The following is a 12,778-nucleotide window of genomic DNA, read 5'->3' as shown; positions in this document are numbered from 1 at the left end:
AAAGTCCTGCATTTAATATCTTATAATAAAGTAGTAGCAGTATAATATATTAATATTAAGTAAAGATAAAGGAGAACCACTGGTTTAAACTTTAATAATGCTGTATTTTATAATCTTATATGTTTTTTATGTAAAATATGAACTGTAAAGTAACTACTAACTACTAAAGCTGTCAGACAAATGAATAATGGGTAAACACGTGTGCATCTACATGTAAATAACTGCAGGATATATATATATATATATATATATATATATATATATATATATACTGTATGTGTGTATAACCTTGTGTTGTATAATGATAAATGAATTACCGTGCACCTTGTGAATGCAGTGCTGTAAACAGTCCAATCTTCCCCCTGAGATGTGGTGGAGTCGAAGCATAAAGCAGCATAACATGGAAATACTCAAGTACAAATACCTCAAACACTACTTAAGTACAGTACTTGTGTAAATGTACTTTCCGCCACCGCTCACAGGGTAATGGGTTTATATGAACATATCACCTAAGCAGCACTTAATGGTGTTTATTATTATTTTTTTTAGTCATTACTGCAATCTTCCTGTAGATTGTAGATATTCCTGCGAGGAGAAAGAGGAGGGAGGGGTTGCTCTTATTTTGAAGTGCGTGACAGGAAGCAGCGAGTATTTCCGCTAACTTGACTCTGGCTGAGCTTCCAGTCCGGTTTATAAGCAGAGAAATATCTGCTCCGCACGGTAAAGACAGACCTTTACCGGAGTACGGTCCGACGGAGGAAGCGTTCAGACTCACAGTTAGCGCTTTAATTAACAGATTTAATAACTGAAACATCAGCGGGAGACATTTTGGATCCGGTTGCTAGCTAACAGCCTAAATAGACCCCGCCGCTGTGACCGCGGAGCATCAGACGGGACAGGAATGGCTCGGCCGAAGAAGAAAAGCACTCCGGGGAGTTTAGCATGAGGCTCTGCGGGGGGAAACGGCTGCGAGACAACTGTAAAAACTACAATAATAATAACAAGAAGAAGAAGAAGAAGCAGAGGAGGAGGAGAACTGTCTGTGTGAGAGCTGTTCGGTGACATTTATTTCCTCCAGCAGAAGAAGAAGAAGAAGAAGAAGATGAAGATGGGAGGCAGAGTGGAGCTGCTGGAGATCTGCTGCCTGCTGCTGCTGATCGGAAACTCACACTGCAGAGGTGAGGGAGGGGGAGGAGGGGGAGGAAGGGCAGTACACTGAGGGTGAGGAGGGTGAGTACACTGAGGGTGAGGAAGGTGAGGGTGAGTACACTGAGGGTGAGGAGGGTGATGAGTACTCTGAGGGTGAGGAGGGTGAGGGTGAGGAGGATGATGAGTAAACTGAGGGTGAGGAGGGTGAGTACACTGAGGGTGAGGAGGATGATGAGTAAACTGAGGGTGAGGAGGATGATGAGTACTCTGAGGGTGAGGAGGGTGAGGAGTACACTGAGGGTGAGGATGATGATGAGTAAACTGAGGGTGAGGAGGATGATGAGTAAACTGAGGGTGAGGAAGGTGAGGATGATGGACAGGTGTGTGTGTCTCATCTTTCGTTTGCTCTGTACCTCATTACACTGCAACACTGTATTATACTCTACTACTTTTTAATGTACAGTACTACATAATGTACTACACTGTAGTACTTTATAATGTATGTACTGTACTGTACAGTACTACATAACCTCTGTACGGTACGACACGGTGCTGTAGTGTGTAGTACTACACTATATTTATTTCTTCTACACTGTACTGTACATTACTCCACTGTACCACACTGTACTACAATACAACACTATACTATACTTTACTATACTCTACTATACTGCACTTTATACTACATTACATAGTGCTGTTCTATTGTAAATTAAACTATTATGCTAATCAATGATGAATGAATATTTGCTGTACTGCAACTACAGTATATGTTGTACTTTTCTAAATCGTAAAATACTACACTGAAGTATTCAGATCTTTTACTTCAGTAAAAGTAGCAACGTCACAATGTAAATATACTCAAGTCCTGCATTCAGAATGTTGCTTAAGTAAAAGTATTAGAAGTATTAGCAACTAAAAGCATCAAAAGTACTCATTAGGCAGCAGAATGGCTCCTGTCATTGTGACGCTACCGTATCATATACGATATTACCCGATTATTATTACTATTAATGTGTTAGCCGCTCGAGGTGGAGCGGATTTTAACCACCGTACTTTATATAACAATGTAACAAGTTAGAAACTCATTAAAGGTTTTCTGTGTAAAATGTATCAAAAGTAAAAATACTTGTTCCACAAATTATGTATTATTATATTTTACATTATTAGATTATTAAAACTGATGAAGTAGCACTCAGTTAGCTAGTTTTAGCTACTTTATATACAGTTAGCTAGTTTTAACTACTTTATATACAGTTAGCTAGTTTTAGCTACTTTATACACAGTTAGCTAGTTTTAACTGCTTTATACACAGTTAGCTAGTTTTAGCTACTTTATACACAGTTAGCTAGTTTTAACTACTTTATACACAGTTAGCTAGTTTTAACTACTTTATACACAGTTAGCTAGTTTTAGCTACTTTATATACAGTTAGCTAGTTTTAACTACTTTATATACAGTTAGCTAGTTTTAGCTACTTTATATACAGTTAGCTAGTTTTAGCTACTTTATACACAGTTAGCTAGTTTTAACTACTTTATACACAGTTAGCTAGTTTTAACTACTTTATATACAGTTAGCTATTTTAACTACTTTATACACAGTTAGCTAGTTTTAACTACTTTATATACAGTTAGCTATTTTAACTACTTTATACATAGTTAGCTATTTTAACTACTTTATACACAGTTAGCTAGTTTTAGCTACTTTATACACAGTTAGCTAGTTTTAGCTACTTTATATACAGTTAGCTAGTTTTAACTACTTTATATACAGTTAGCTAGTTTTAGCTACTTTATATACAGTTAGCTAGTTTTAGCTACTTTATACACAGTTAGCTAGTTTTAACTACTTTATACACAGTTAGCTAGTTTTAACTACTTTATACACAGTTAGCTAGTTTTAACTACTTTATATACAGTTAGCTATTTTAACTACTTTATACACAGTTAGCTAGTTTTAACTACTTTATATACAGTTAGCTATTTTAACTACTTTATACACAGTTAGCTATTTTAACTACTTTATACACAGTTAGCTAGTTTTAGCTACTTTATACACAGCTAGTTTTAGCTACTTTATACACAGTTAGCTAGTTTTAGCTACTTTATACACAGTTAGCTAGTTTTAACTACTTTATACACAGTTAGCTATTTTAACTACTTTATACACAGTTAGCTAGTTTTAACTGCTTTATACACAGTTAGCTATTTTAACTACTTTATACACAGTTAGCTAGTTTTAGCTACTTTATACACAGCTAGTTTTAGCTACTTTATACACAGTTAGCTAGTTTTAACTACTTTATACACAGTTAGCTAGTTTTAGCTACTTTATACACAGTTAGCTAGTTTTAGCTACTTTATGCACAGTTAGCTAGTTTTAACTACTTTATACACAGTTAGCTATTTTAACTACTTTATACACAGTTAGCTAGTTTTAACTGCTTTATACACAGTTAGCTATTTTAACTACTTTATACACAGTTAGCTAGTTTTAGCTACTTTATACACAGCTAGTTTTAGCTACTTTATACACAGTTAGCTAGTTTTAACTACTTTATACACAGTTAGCTAGTTTTAGCTACTTTATACACAGTTAGCTAGTTTTAGCTACTTTACACACAGTTAGCTAGTTTAGTCCAGTGGTTACCAACCTAGGGGTCGGGCTCCTCTAAAAGGTCACCAGATAAATCTGAGGGGTCGTGAGATGATTAATGGGAGATGAAAGAAGAAGAAACACAGTTTTGAAATATATATTTCTATTAATATTTTGGACTTTTCTCTGATGTTTTTAGTGAAAGTGTTTATTTGATCATTTGATCTCTTTGGGATTCGAACTGTTATTTAAATGAAACCATCTGAAAAGTTTAGACAACAACTCATAAACAACTGAGACAAACTAGAGCAGCCGCTGGTTTCACCTTTAACAAACTGTATTTTATAAACTGATCATATGTTGTTTTTATATGTAAAATCTTAATGTGTAAAGTAACTAAAGCCGTCAGATAAATGCAGTGAAGTAAAAAGTGCAGTATTTCCCTCTGAGATGTAGAAAGTGTCATGAAATGGAAATACTCAAGTAAAATACCTCAAAACTGTACTTAGTACAAGTATTGTACGATTGTGATGTGATTCACGATTAGTGGGAGTTAGCGATGTGACATTTGTTGGGGTCTGTTTTGTGACATCTGGAGAACCAGATGTGCAGGCCGCGGCGTCTCTGCAGCAGCACAGCACGCCGTTACAAAGCTGTTTGTCGCATTTTACCTTCATCAAAAAACTGCAGCTTCTGCCGTTCGGATATCGCACCTGGCCACATTGCGATTTCGATAATATTTGGATTAAGTGTGCAGCCCTGGTTTTAAGTGTTGGCAGACACAACTTTAAACATGTGGACTCAGACACAACAGGTCGTGAAATATGTGTTCATATATTGTGTTACGATGTTGCTGCCGTCGATTCAGGACGGCAACAAGCAACACGCGTAGATTTAAAGGTGTGTAGATTTAAATGTGTGCAGAGTTTAAGGTGTGTAGAGTTTAAAGGTGTGTAGTTTAAGGTGTGTAGAGTTTAAGGTGTGTAGTTTAAGGTGTGTAGAGTTTAAGGTGTGTAGAGTTTAAGGTGTGCAGAGTTTAAGGTGTGTAGAGTTTAAGGTGTGTAGTTTAAGGTGTGTAGAGTTTAAGGTGTGTAGTTTAAGGTGTGTAGAGTTTAAGGTGTGTAGAGTTTAAGGTGTGTAGTTTAAGGTGTGTAGAGTTTAAGGTGTGTAGAGTTTAAGGTGTGTAGTTTAAGGTGTGTAGAGTTTAAGGTGTGTAGAGTTTAAGGTGTGCAGAGTTTAAGGTGTGTAGAGTTTAAAGGTGTGTAGAGTTTAAAGGTGTGTAGAGTTTAAGGTGTGTAGATTTAAAGGTGTGTAGAGTTTAAGGTGTGTAGATTTAAAGGTGTGCAGAGTTTAAGGTGTGTAGAGTTTAAAGGTGTGTAGAGTTTAAAGGTGTGTAGAGTTTAAAGGTGTGCAGAGTTTAAGGTGTGTAGAGTTTAAAGGTGTGTAGAGTTTAAAGGTGTGTAGAGTTTAAAGGTGTGCAGAGTTTAAGGTGTGTAGAGTTTAAAGGTGTGTAGAGTTTAAAGGTGTGTAGAGTTTAAAGGTGTGCAGATTTAAAGGTGTGCAGAGTTTAAGGTGTGTAGAGTTTAAAGGTGTGCAGAGTTTAAGGTGTGTAGAGTTTAAGGTGTGTAGAGTTTAAAGGTGTGCAGAGTTTAAGGTGTGTAGATTTAAAGGTGTGTAGAGTTTAAAGGTGTGTAGAGTTTAAGGTGTGTAGATTTAAAGGTGTGTAGAGTTTAAGGTGTGTAGATTTAAAGGTGTGTGGAGTTTAAGGTGTGTAGAGTTTAAGGTGTGCAGATTTAAAAGAGTTTGTGTGTAGAGTTTAAAGGTGTGTAGAGTTTAAAGGTGTGCAGAGTTTAAGGTGTGTAGAGTTTAAAGGTGTGTAGAGTTTAAAGGTGTGCAGAGAGGTGTTAGATTTAAAGGTGTGTAGAGTTTAAGGTGTGAGTTTAAAGGTGTGTAGAGTTTAAGGTGTGTAGAGTTTAAAGGTGTGTAGAGTTTAAAGGTGTGTAGAGTTTAAAGGTGTGTAGAGTTTAAAGGTGTGTAGAGTTTTGTAGAGTTTAAGGTGTGCAGATTTAAGAGTTTAAGGTGTGTAGAGTTTAAGGTGTGCAGATTTAAAGGTGTGTAGAGTTTAAGGTGTGTAGAGTTTAAGGTGTGTAGAGTTTAAAGGTGTGCAGAGTTTAAGGTGTGTAGATTTAAAGGTGTGTAGAGTTTAAAGGTGTGTAGAGTTTAAGGTGTGTAGATTTAAAGGTGTGTAGAGTTTAAGGTGTGTAGATTTAAAGGTGTGTGGAGTTTAAGGTGTGTAGAGTTTAAGGTGTGCAGATTTAAAGGTGTGTAGAGTTTAAAGGTGTGTAGAGTTTAAGGTGTGCAGATTTAAAGGTGTGCAGAGTTTAAGGTGTGTAGAGTTTAAAGGTGTGTAGAGTTTAAGGTGTGTAGAGTTTAAAGGTGTGTAGAGTTTAAAGGTGTGCAGAGTTTAAGGTGTGTAGAGTTTAAGGTGTGTAGAGTTTAAGGTGTGTAGAGTTTAAAGGTGTGTAGATTTAATTTGTGTAGAGTTTAAGGTGTGTAGAGTTTAAAGGTGTGTAGAGTTTAAAGGTGTGTAGAGTTTAAAGGTGTGTAGAGTTTAAAGGTGTGCAGAGTTTAAAGGTGTGCAGAGTTTAAGGTGTGTAGATTTAACTTGTGTAGAGTTTAAGGTGTGTAGAGTTTAAAGGTGTGTAGATTTAATTTGTGTAGAGTTTAAAGGTGTGTAGAGTTTAAAGGTGTGTAGAGTTTAAAGGTGTGCAGAGTTTAAAGGTGTGCAGAGTTTAAGGTGTGTAGATTTAACTTGTGTAGAGTTTAAGGTGTGTAGAGTTTAAGGTGTGTAGAGTTTAAGGTGTGTAGAGTTTAAAGGTGTGTAGAGTTTAAGGTGTGTAGATTTAACTTGTGTAGAGTTTAAGGTGTGTAGAGTTTAAAGGTGTGTAGAGTTTAAGGTGTGTAGAGTTTAAAGGTGTGTAGAGTTTAAAGGTGTGTAGAGTTTAAAGGTGTGCAGAGTTTAAGGTGTGTAGATTTAACTTGTGTAGAGTTTAAGGTGTGCAGATTTAAAGGTGTGTAGAGTTTAAGGTGTGTAGAGTTTAAGGCGTGTAGAGTTTAAAGGTGTGTAGAGTTTAAAGGTGTGTAGAGTTTAAGGTGTGCAGATTTAAAGGTGCGTAGAGTTTAAGGTGTGTAGAGTTTAAAGGTGTGTAGAGTTTAAGGTGTGTAGAGTTTAAGGCGTGTAGAGTTTAAAGGTGTGTAGAGTTTAAAGGTGTGTGGAGTTTAAGGTGTGTAGAGTTTAAGGTGTGCAGATTTAAAGGTGTGTAGAGTTTAAGGTGTGTAGAGTTTAAGGTGTGTAGAGTTTAAAGGTGTGCAGAGTTTAAGGTGTGTAGATTTAAAGGTGTGTAGAGTTTAAAGGTGTGTAGAGTTTAAGGTGTGTAGATTTAAAGGTGTGTAGAGTTTAAGGTGTGTAGATTTAAAGGTGTGTGGAGTTTAAGGTGTGTAGAGTTTAAGGTGTGCAGATTTAAAGGTGTGTAGAGTTTAAAGGTGTGTAGAGTTTAAGGTGTGCAGATTTAAAGGTGTGCAGAGTTTAAGGTGTGTAGAGTTTGAAGGTGTGTAGAGTTTAAGGTGTGTAGAGTTTAAAGGTGTGTAGAGTTTAAGGTGTGTAGAGTTTAAGGTGTGTAGAGTTTAAGGTGTGTAGAGTTTAAAGGTGTGTAGATTTAATTTGTGTAGAGTTTAAGGTGTGTAGAGTTTAAAGGTGTGTAGAGTTTGTGTAGAGTTTAAAGGTGTGTAGAGTTTAAAGGTGTGCAGAGTTTAAAGGTGTGCAGAGTTTAAGGTGTGTAGATTTAACTTGTGTAGAGTTTAAGGTGTGTAGAGTTTAAAGGTGTGTAGATTTAATTTGTGTAGAGTTTAAAGGTGTGTAGAGTTTAAAGGTGTGTAGAGTTTAAAGGTGTGCAGAGTTTAAAGGTGTGCAGAGTTTAAGGTGTGTAGATTTAACTTGTGTAGAGTTTAAGGTGTGTAGAGTTTAAGGTGTGTAGAGTTTAACTTGTGTAGAGTTTAAGTGTGTGTAGTAACTTGTGTAGAGTTTTAAGGTGTGTAGAGTTTAAAGTGTGTAGAGTTTAAAGGTGTGTAGAGTTTAAAGGTGTGTAGAGTTTAAAGGTGTGCAGAGTTTAAGGTGTGTAGATTTAACTTGTGTAGAGTTTAAGGTGTGTAGATTTAAAGGTGTGTAGAGTTTAAGGTGTGTAGAGTTTAAGGTGTGTAGAGTTTAAAGGTGTGTAGAGTTTAAAGGTGTGTAGAGTTTAAGGTGTGCAGATTTAAAGGTGTGTAGAGTTTAAGGTGTGTAGAGTTTAAAGTGTGTAGAGTTTAAGGTGTGTAGAGAGTTTAAAGTGTGTAGAGTTTAAGGTGTGTAGATTTAAAGTGTGTAGAGTTTAAGGTGTGTAGATTTAAAGGTGTGTGGAGTTTAAGGTGTGTAGAGTTTAAGGTGTGCAGATTTAAAGGTGTGTAGAGTTTAAAGGTGTGTAGAGTTTAAGGTGTGCAGATTTAAAGGTGTGCAGAGTTTAAGGTGTGTAGAGTTTAAAGGTGTGTAGAGTTTAAGGTGTGTAGAGTTTAAAGGTGTGTAGAGTTTAAAGGTGTGCAGAGTTTAAGGTGTGTAGAGTTTAAGGTGTGTAGAGTTTAAAGGTGTGTAGATTTAATTTGTGTAGAGTTTAAGGTGTGTAGAGTTTAAAGGTGTGTAGAGTTTAAAGGTGTGTAGAGTTTAAAGGTGTGCAGAGTTTAAAGGTGTGCAGAGTTTAAGGTGTGTAGATTTAACTTGTGTAGAGTTTAAGGTGTGTAGAGTTTAAAGGTGTGTAGATTTAATGTAGAGTTTAAAGGTGTGTAGAGTTTAAAGGTGTGTAGAGTTTAAAGGTGTGCAGAAAGGTGTGTAGAGTTTAAAGGTGTGTAGAGTTTAAAGGTGTGTGTGTAGATTTAATAGAGTTTAAGGTGTGTAGAGTTTAAGGTGTGTAGAGTTTAAGGTGTGTAGAGTTTAAAGGTGTGTAGAGTTTTGTGTAGAGGTGTAGAGTTTAAAGGTGTAGATTTAACTTGTGTAGAGTTTAAGGTGTGTAGAGTTTAATTTAGAGTTTAAGGTGTGTAGAGTTTAAAGGTGTGTAGAGTTTAAGGTGTGAGTTTAAAGGTGTGTAGAGTTTAAAGGTGTGTAGAGTTTAAGGTGTGTAGAGTTTAAAGGTGTGTAGAGTTTAAAGGTGTGTAGAGTTTAAAGGTGTGCAGAGTTTAAGGTGTGTAGATTTAACTTGTGTAGAGTTTAAGGTGTGCAGATTTAAAGGTGTGTAGAGTTTAAGGTGTGTAGAGTTTAAGGCGTGTAGAGTTTAAAGGTGTGTAGAGTTTAAAGGTGTGTAGAGTTTAAGGTGTGCAGATTTAAAGGTGCGTAGAGTTTAAGGTGTGTAGAGTTTAAAGGTGTGTAGAGTTTAAGGTGTGTAGAGTTTAAGGCGTGTAGAGTTTAAAGGTGTGTAGAGTTTAAAGGTGTGTAGAGTTTAAGGTGTGCAGATTTAAAGGTGCGTAGAGTTTAAGGTACTGCAGAGATTCAGTGTCTCCTCCATGAAGATGGTGGACGCACAGATTAAAAACAAACATCAAACTTGAGCAGCAGAGGTGGAGATATCCTGACTTTTAGTCGAAACACTGGATCCTACATTCCCCATGATGCACCTGGGCAGGGTCTTTCGTTAGAGCCTCCCTGCCTGGCCCTGCGGTTTGTAGCGCAGACGCAGCCGCCTCACCTGTAAACCCGAAACACTGTAATGGATGTTTTCTGCTTCTGACCAGCAGACCCTGCAGAACCTTTGACAAAATGTCGTCGTCGAAGGCCATTAAAGGTGTTTGTTGGAGGATTTGTTGGATTGAGGAATTACTCATGAATGTTGTTTTTATTTCTGGGTCATGAAACGCGCATTAGCTCCCGGCGCCGAGATTCATTTCTCTTCGTATCCGCCTGAAACGTGTCGGTGGATATCGATCTGTTGGTCTTTGTCTTCAGGGAGTGCTGAGCCACCAGCTCTCCTTTGGTGTGTGTGTGTGTGTGTGTGTGTGTGTGTGTGTTTTCAGATTGTGTGTGTGTGTGTGTTTTCAGATTGTGTGTGTGTGTGTATTGGCGTCCCGTTCAGGCAGGTTGAGCGTTAAGCAGCTTAGTTTCGTCGGCCGCCGGGCTCAGAGCCGAGTCCTTCAGCTCCAACACCGACAGGAAGAAAACCCTGTTTAACACTCGAGTCTGACAGCGAGTGTGTGTGTGTGTGTGTGTGTGTGTGCAGCTGATGTGTATTTGTGTGTATTTGTAAACGTATCTGCTGTGTGTGTGTGTGTGTGTGTGTGTGTGTGTTGACTGTGAGCAGTGAGCTGAGACAGAAACACTCAAAACATCCAGAGAGTCTGAATGAATCCGAGTGATTACATTTACAGGAACCAGCAGCGACTTTCACTGTTCAGCTCACACACACACACACACACACACACACACACACACACACACACACACACACACACACACACACACGCACACACACAGCTGGAGCAGCGCTGTTTCCCTGAATGATGACTCACTCTGTGTTTTTTCTCCACGTTTCAACAACATGAAGAAATCTTCAGCTCCGAGACACAAAATCTGCACATTCACACGTTCAGACACGTCTTCTTCTTCTTGTTAACAAATCTCAGTATAATATATATATATATATATATATATATATATATATATTTACAAATAATAACATTTATTACAGAATCAGAAATCCTTTATTGATCCCCGAAGGGAAACTCTTTGTTACAGCAGCTCGCCTTTACGTCAGTGCACACAGGAGGAAGTACTAGCAAAAAATATTATACACTATAAAAACTATAAAACAGGTCAGAAAGTAAATTAAGTACCAGGTGGGTTTACCGGTTGATGATGATAATACGGTATAATAATACAATGTAATAATATAAGTAATAAGCAGAGGTGCAGCAGCAGTAATGGAGGTATGAATAATACGTTCAGTTGGGGTTTTTTTTTTACTGGAAAAACGTGCAGAGAAGTTTGTGTATTTACATCCCTGAGTAGTGTCTGCAGGTCTTCCTCTCAGGCTGCAGGTATAACCTCCACCAATCACAGGGTAGAGCTAGTAGCATCCACGTAGCCCTTGCAAAGCGTAACTACTGTGAACGCATCGTAATACTTTTTGACAGCAGCCCTCTTTGGCAGCTGGGCAGAGCGAAAGCTTCTCCCGAGAGAGATTTTAGTTCGTAACTCAAACTGAAACCTTGAAAATGAGGAGGACACGTCCGTGAAATTACCCCACCTGTCTGCGGCTCTCAGCTCCGAGCCCATCGGTTCCTGCTGAAGACGTAAATCTTTAAAAACACCTCGCAGTCTCTTTCTTACGGCGGAGTCATGAACGCTGACCTTAACTGAGGCGAGTGAGGCCTGCAGTTCTTTGTTGTGGCGTCTCTGAACGGCTGAAGAAGAACAAAATGGAGACTTTGGAGCGGCCTAGTCAAAGTCCTGACCTGAATCCTATTGAGATGCTGTGGCGTGACCTTAAAAAGGCAGTTCATGCTCGAAAACCCTCCAATGTGGCTGAATTACAACAATTCTGCAAAGATGAGTGGGCCAAAACTCCTCCACAGCGCTGTAAAAGACTCACTGCAAGTTATTGCAAACGCTTGATTGCAGTTGTTGCTGCTAAGGGTGGAGCAACCAGTTATTAGGTTTAGGGGCAATCACTTTTTCACACAGGGCCATGTAGGTTTGGATTGTGTTTTGCCTTAATAACAACAGCCTTCATTTAAAAACTGCATTTTGTGTTTACTTGTGTTATCTTTGACTGATATTTAAATTTGTTTGATGATCTGAAACATTTAAGTGTGACAAACATGCAAAAAAAAAAAGAAATCAGGAAGCGGGCAAACACTTTTTCACACCGCTGTGCATAGTTTCCTGTTTAAAAAGCCTCAGTCGTTTCCTCTAACAGCTGCTCGCTGTAGTTTTGATCAAACTAACAGGAGCATCTGTTGGGGACTATTTTCAACGGCGGATGAATCCACATTTGGTGCTTTAGTGAGTGTTTGGGGCAGCAGCTCCGACCTGAAAGACCAACGGGGTTAGCCGAGCTAGCTGTAGCTTCTCCGCTGGCTCTGACTCCGTTCTTACAGTATAATCATATTGATATCTGATCGCATTGTGGGCAGAATGGAGATTCGTGCCGATGATGAGTCCGCTGTATTTGAACTGAACGCAGTTACAGTTCGTCGGGTTGTTATTCGCGTGGTTGGTTCTGAGAACAGGCGTCAGGTGTGGTTGCAGTTGTCTTCTGATTGGCCGGTTGCCACGGCGGGCCTGTTTTTAAAGAGCTCAGGTGTGAGCGTGAATGTCAGGTCAAGTCTCTGTGGGTCAGAACATCTTAACCCACTTGGCAGATCCACATCCAGAAGCTGGCGCTGAACTCACCGTGAGGTTTTCATCAGGTTCGGCTCCAGGAGGGAAAGAAAACACAGATTCTTGAACTGCGTGTCGAACTTTTCTGTAAGTTTACTTCAGGATTTCTGTAGATTGTCTTTAAGGTTTCTTAAATCTGCGGCCATTTATCGGAGATTCCTTTAGCTTCTCTGATTATTCTTAAAGATTTGTCCAGAACTTTCTTAAACGTTTCTGACAGATTTCTCTAAACGTTCTTGATCTGGATTTTCTTAAAGATTGTCTTCCTCCAAAATGTCTTAAATTACACTCCTGGTTTTCTTTAAGATGGCTGTAAACGTTTTTAAAGATTTTTCTAGATTTCTTTAGGTTTACTCTGAGATTTTCTGGATTTGTTAACGTTTCTCATAGATGATTTCTCTTTGGCATTCTTTCAATGTTCTTAAAAATGTGTCCAGATTTTCTTTGGGATCTTTTGTTTTTAAGATTTCTTCGTTTTGTTTCTTTAAAGTTTTTTTCTAGATCTTCTTAAAGATTTCTCTTGATTGTCTCTTAGATGTTTCTACGTCGTCCTCGGGGTTTCTCTGGATAGTCTTC

The 12,778-nt window shown here is 38.2% G+C and overlaps 1 protein-coding gene across 3 annotated transcripts in view; it reads left to right on the top strand.

Annotated features, from left to right (window-relative positions):
* Positions 1 to 649: 649 nt before the first annotated feature.
* The window catches only part of adam9 (ADAM metallopeptidase domain 9), a 59,933-nt gene continuing 47,804 nt past the window's right edge, over positions 650 to 12,778 (top strand). For all 3 annotated transcript variants that reach the window (XM_044197475.1, XM_044197474.1, XM_044197473.1), the window contains exon 1: positions 650 to 1,178. In XM_044197475.1, coding sequence (XP_044053410.1) covers positions 1,103 to 1,178 — 76 coding nt within the window. In that variant the 5' untranslated portion in view covers positions 650 to 1,102. The remainder of the gene's footprint in view (positions 1,179 to 12,778) is intronic.

Source organism: Siniperca chuatsi, linkage group LG5 (assembly GCF_020085105.1).
Source record: "Siniperca chuatsi isolate FFG_IHB_CAS linkage group LG5, ASM2008510v1, whole genome shotgun sequence".
In the NCBI taxonomy this organism is placed as follows: Eukaryota; Metazoa; Chordata; class Actinopteri; order Centrarchiformes; family Sinipercidae; genus Siniperca; species Siniperca chuatsi.
Note: the sequence above shows the minus strand (reverse complement) of the source record. Positions and strands in the feature narration are given on the sequence as shown.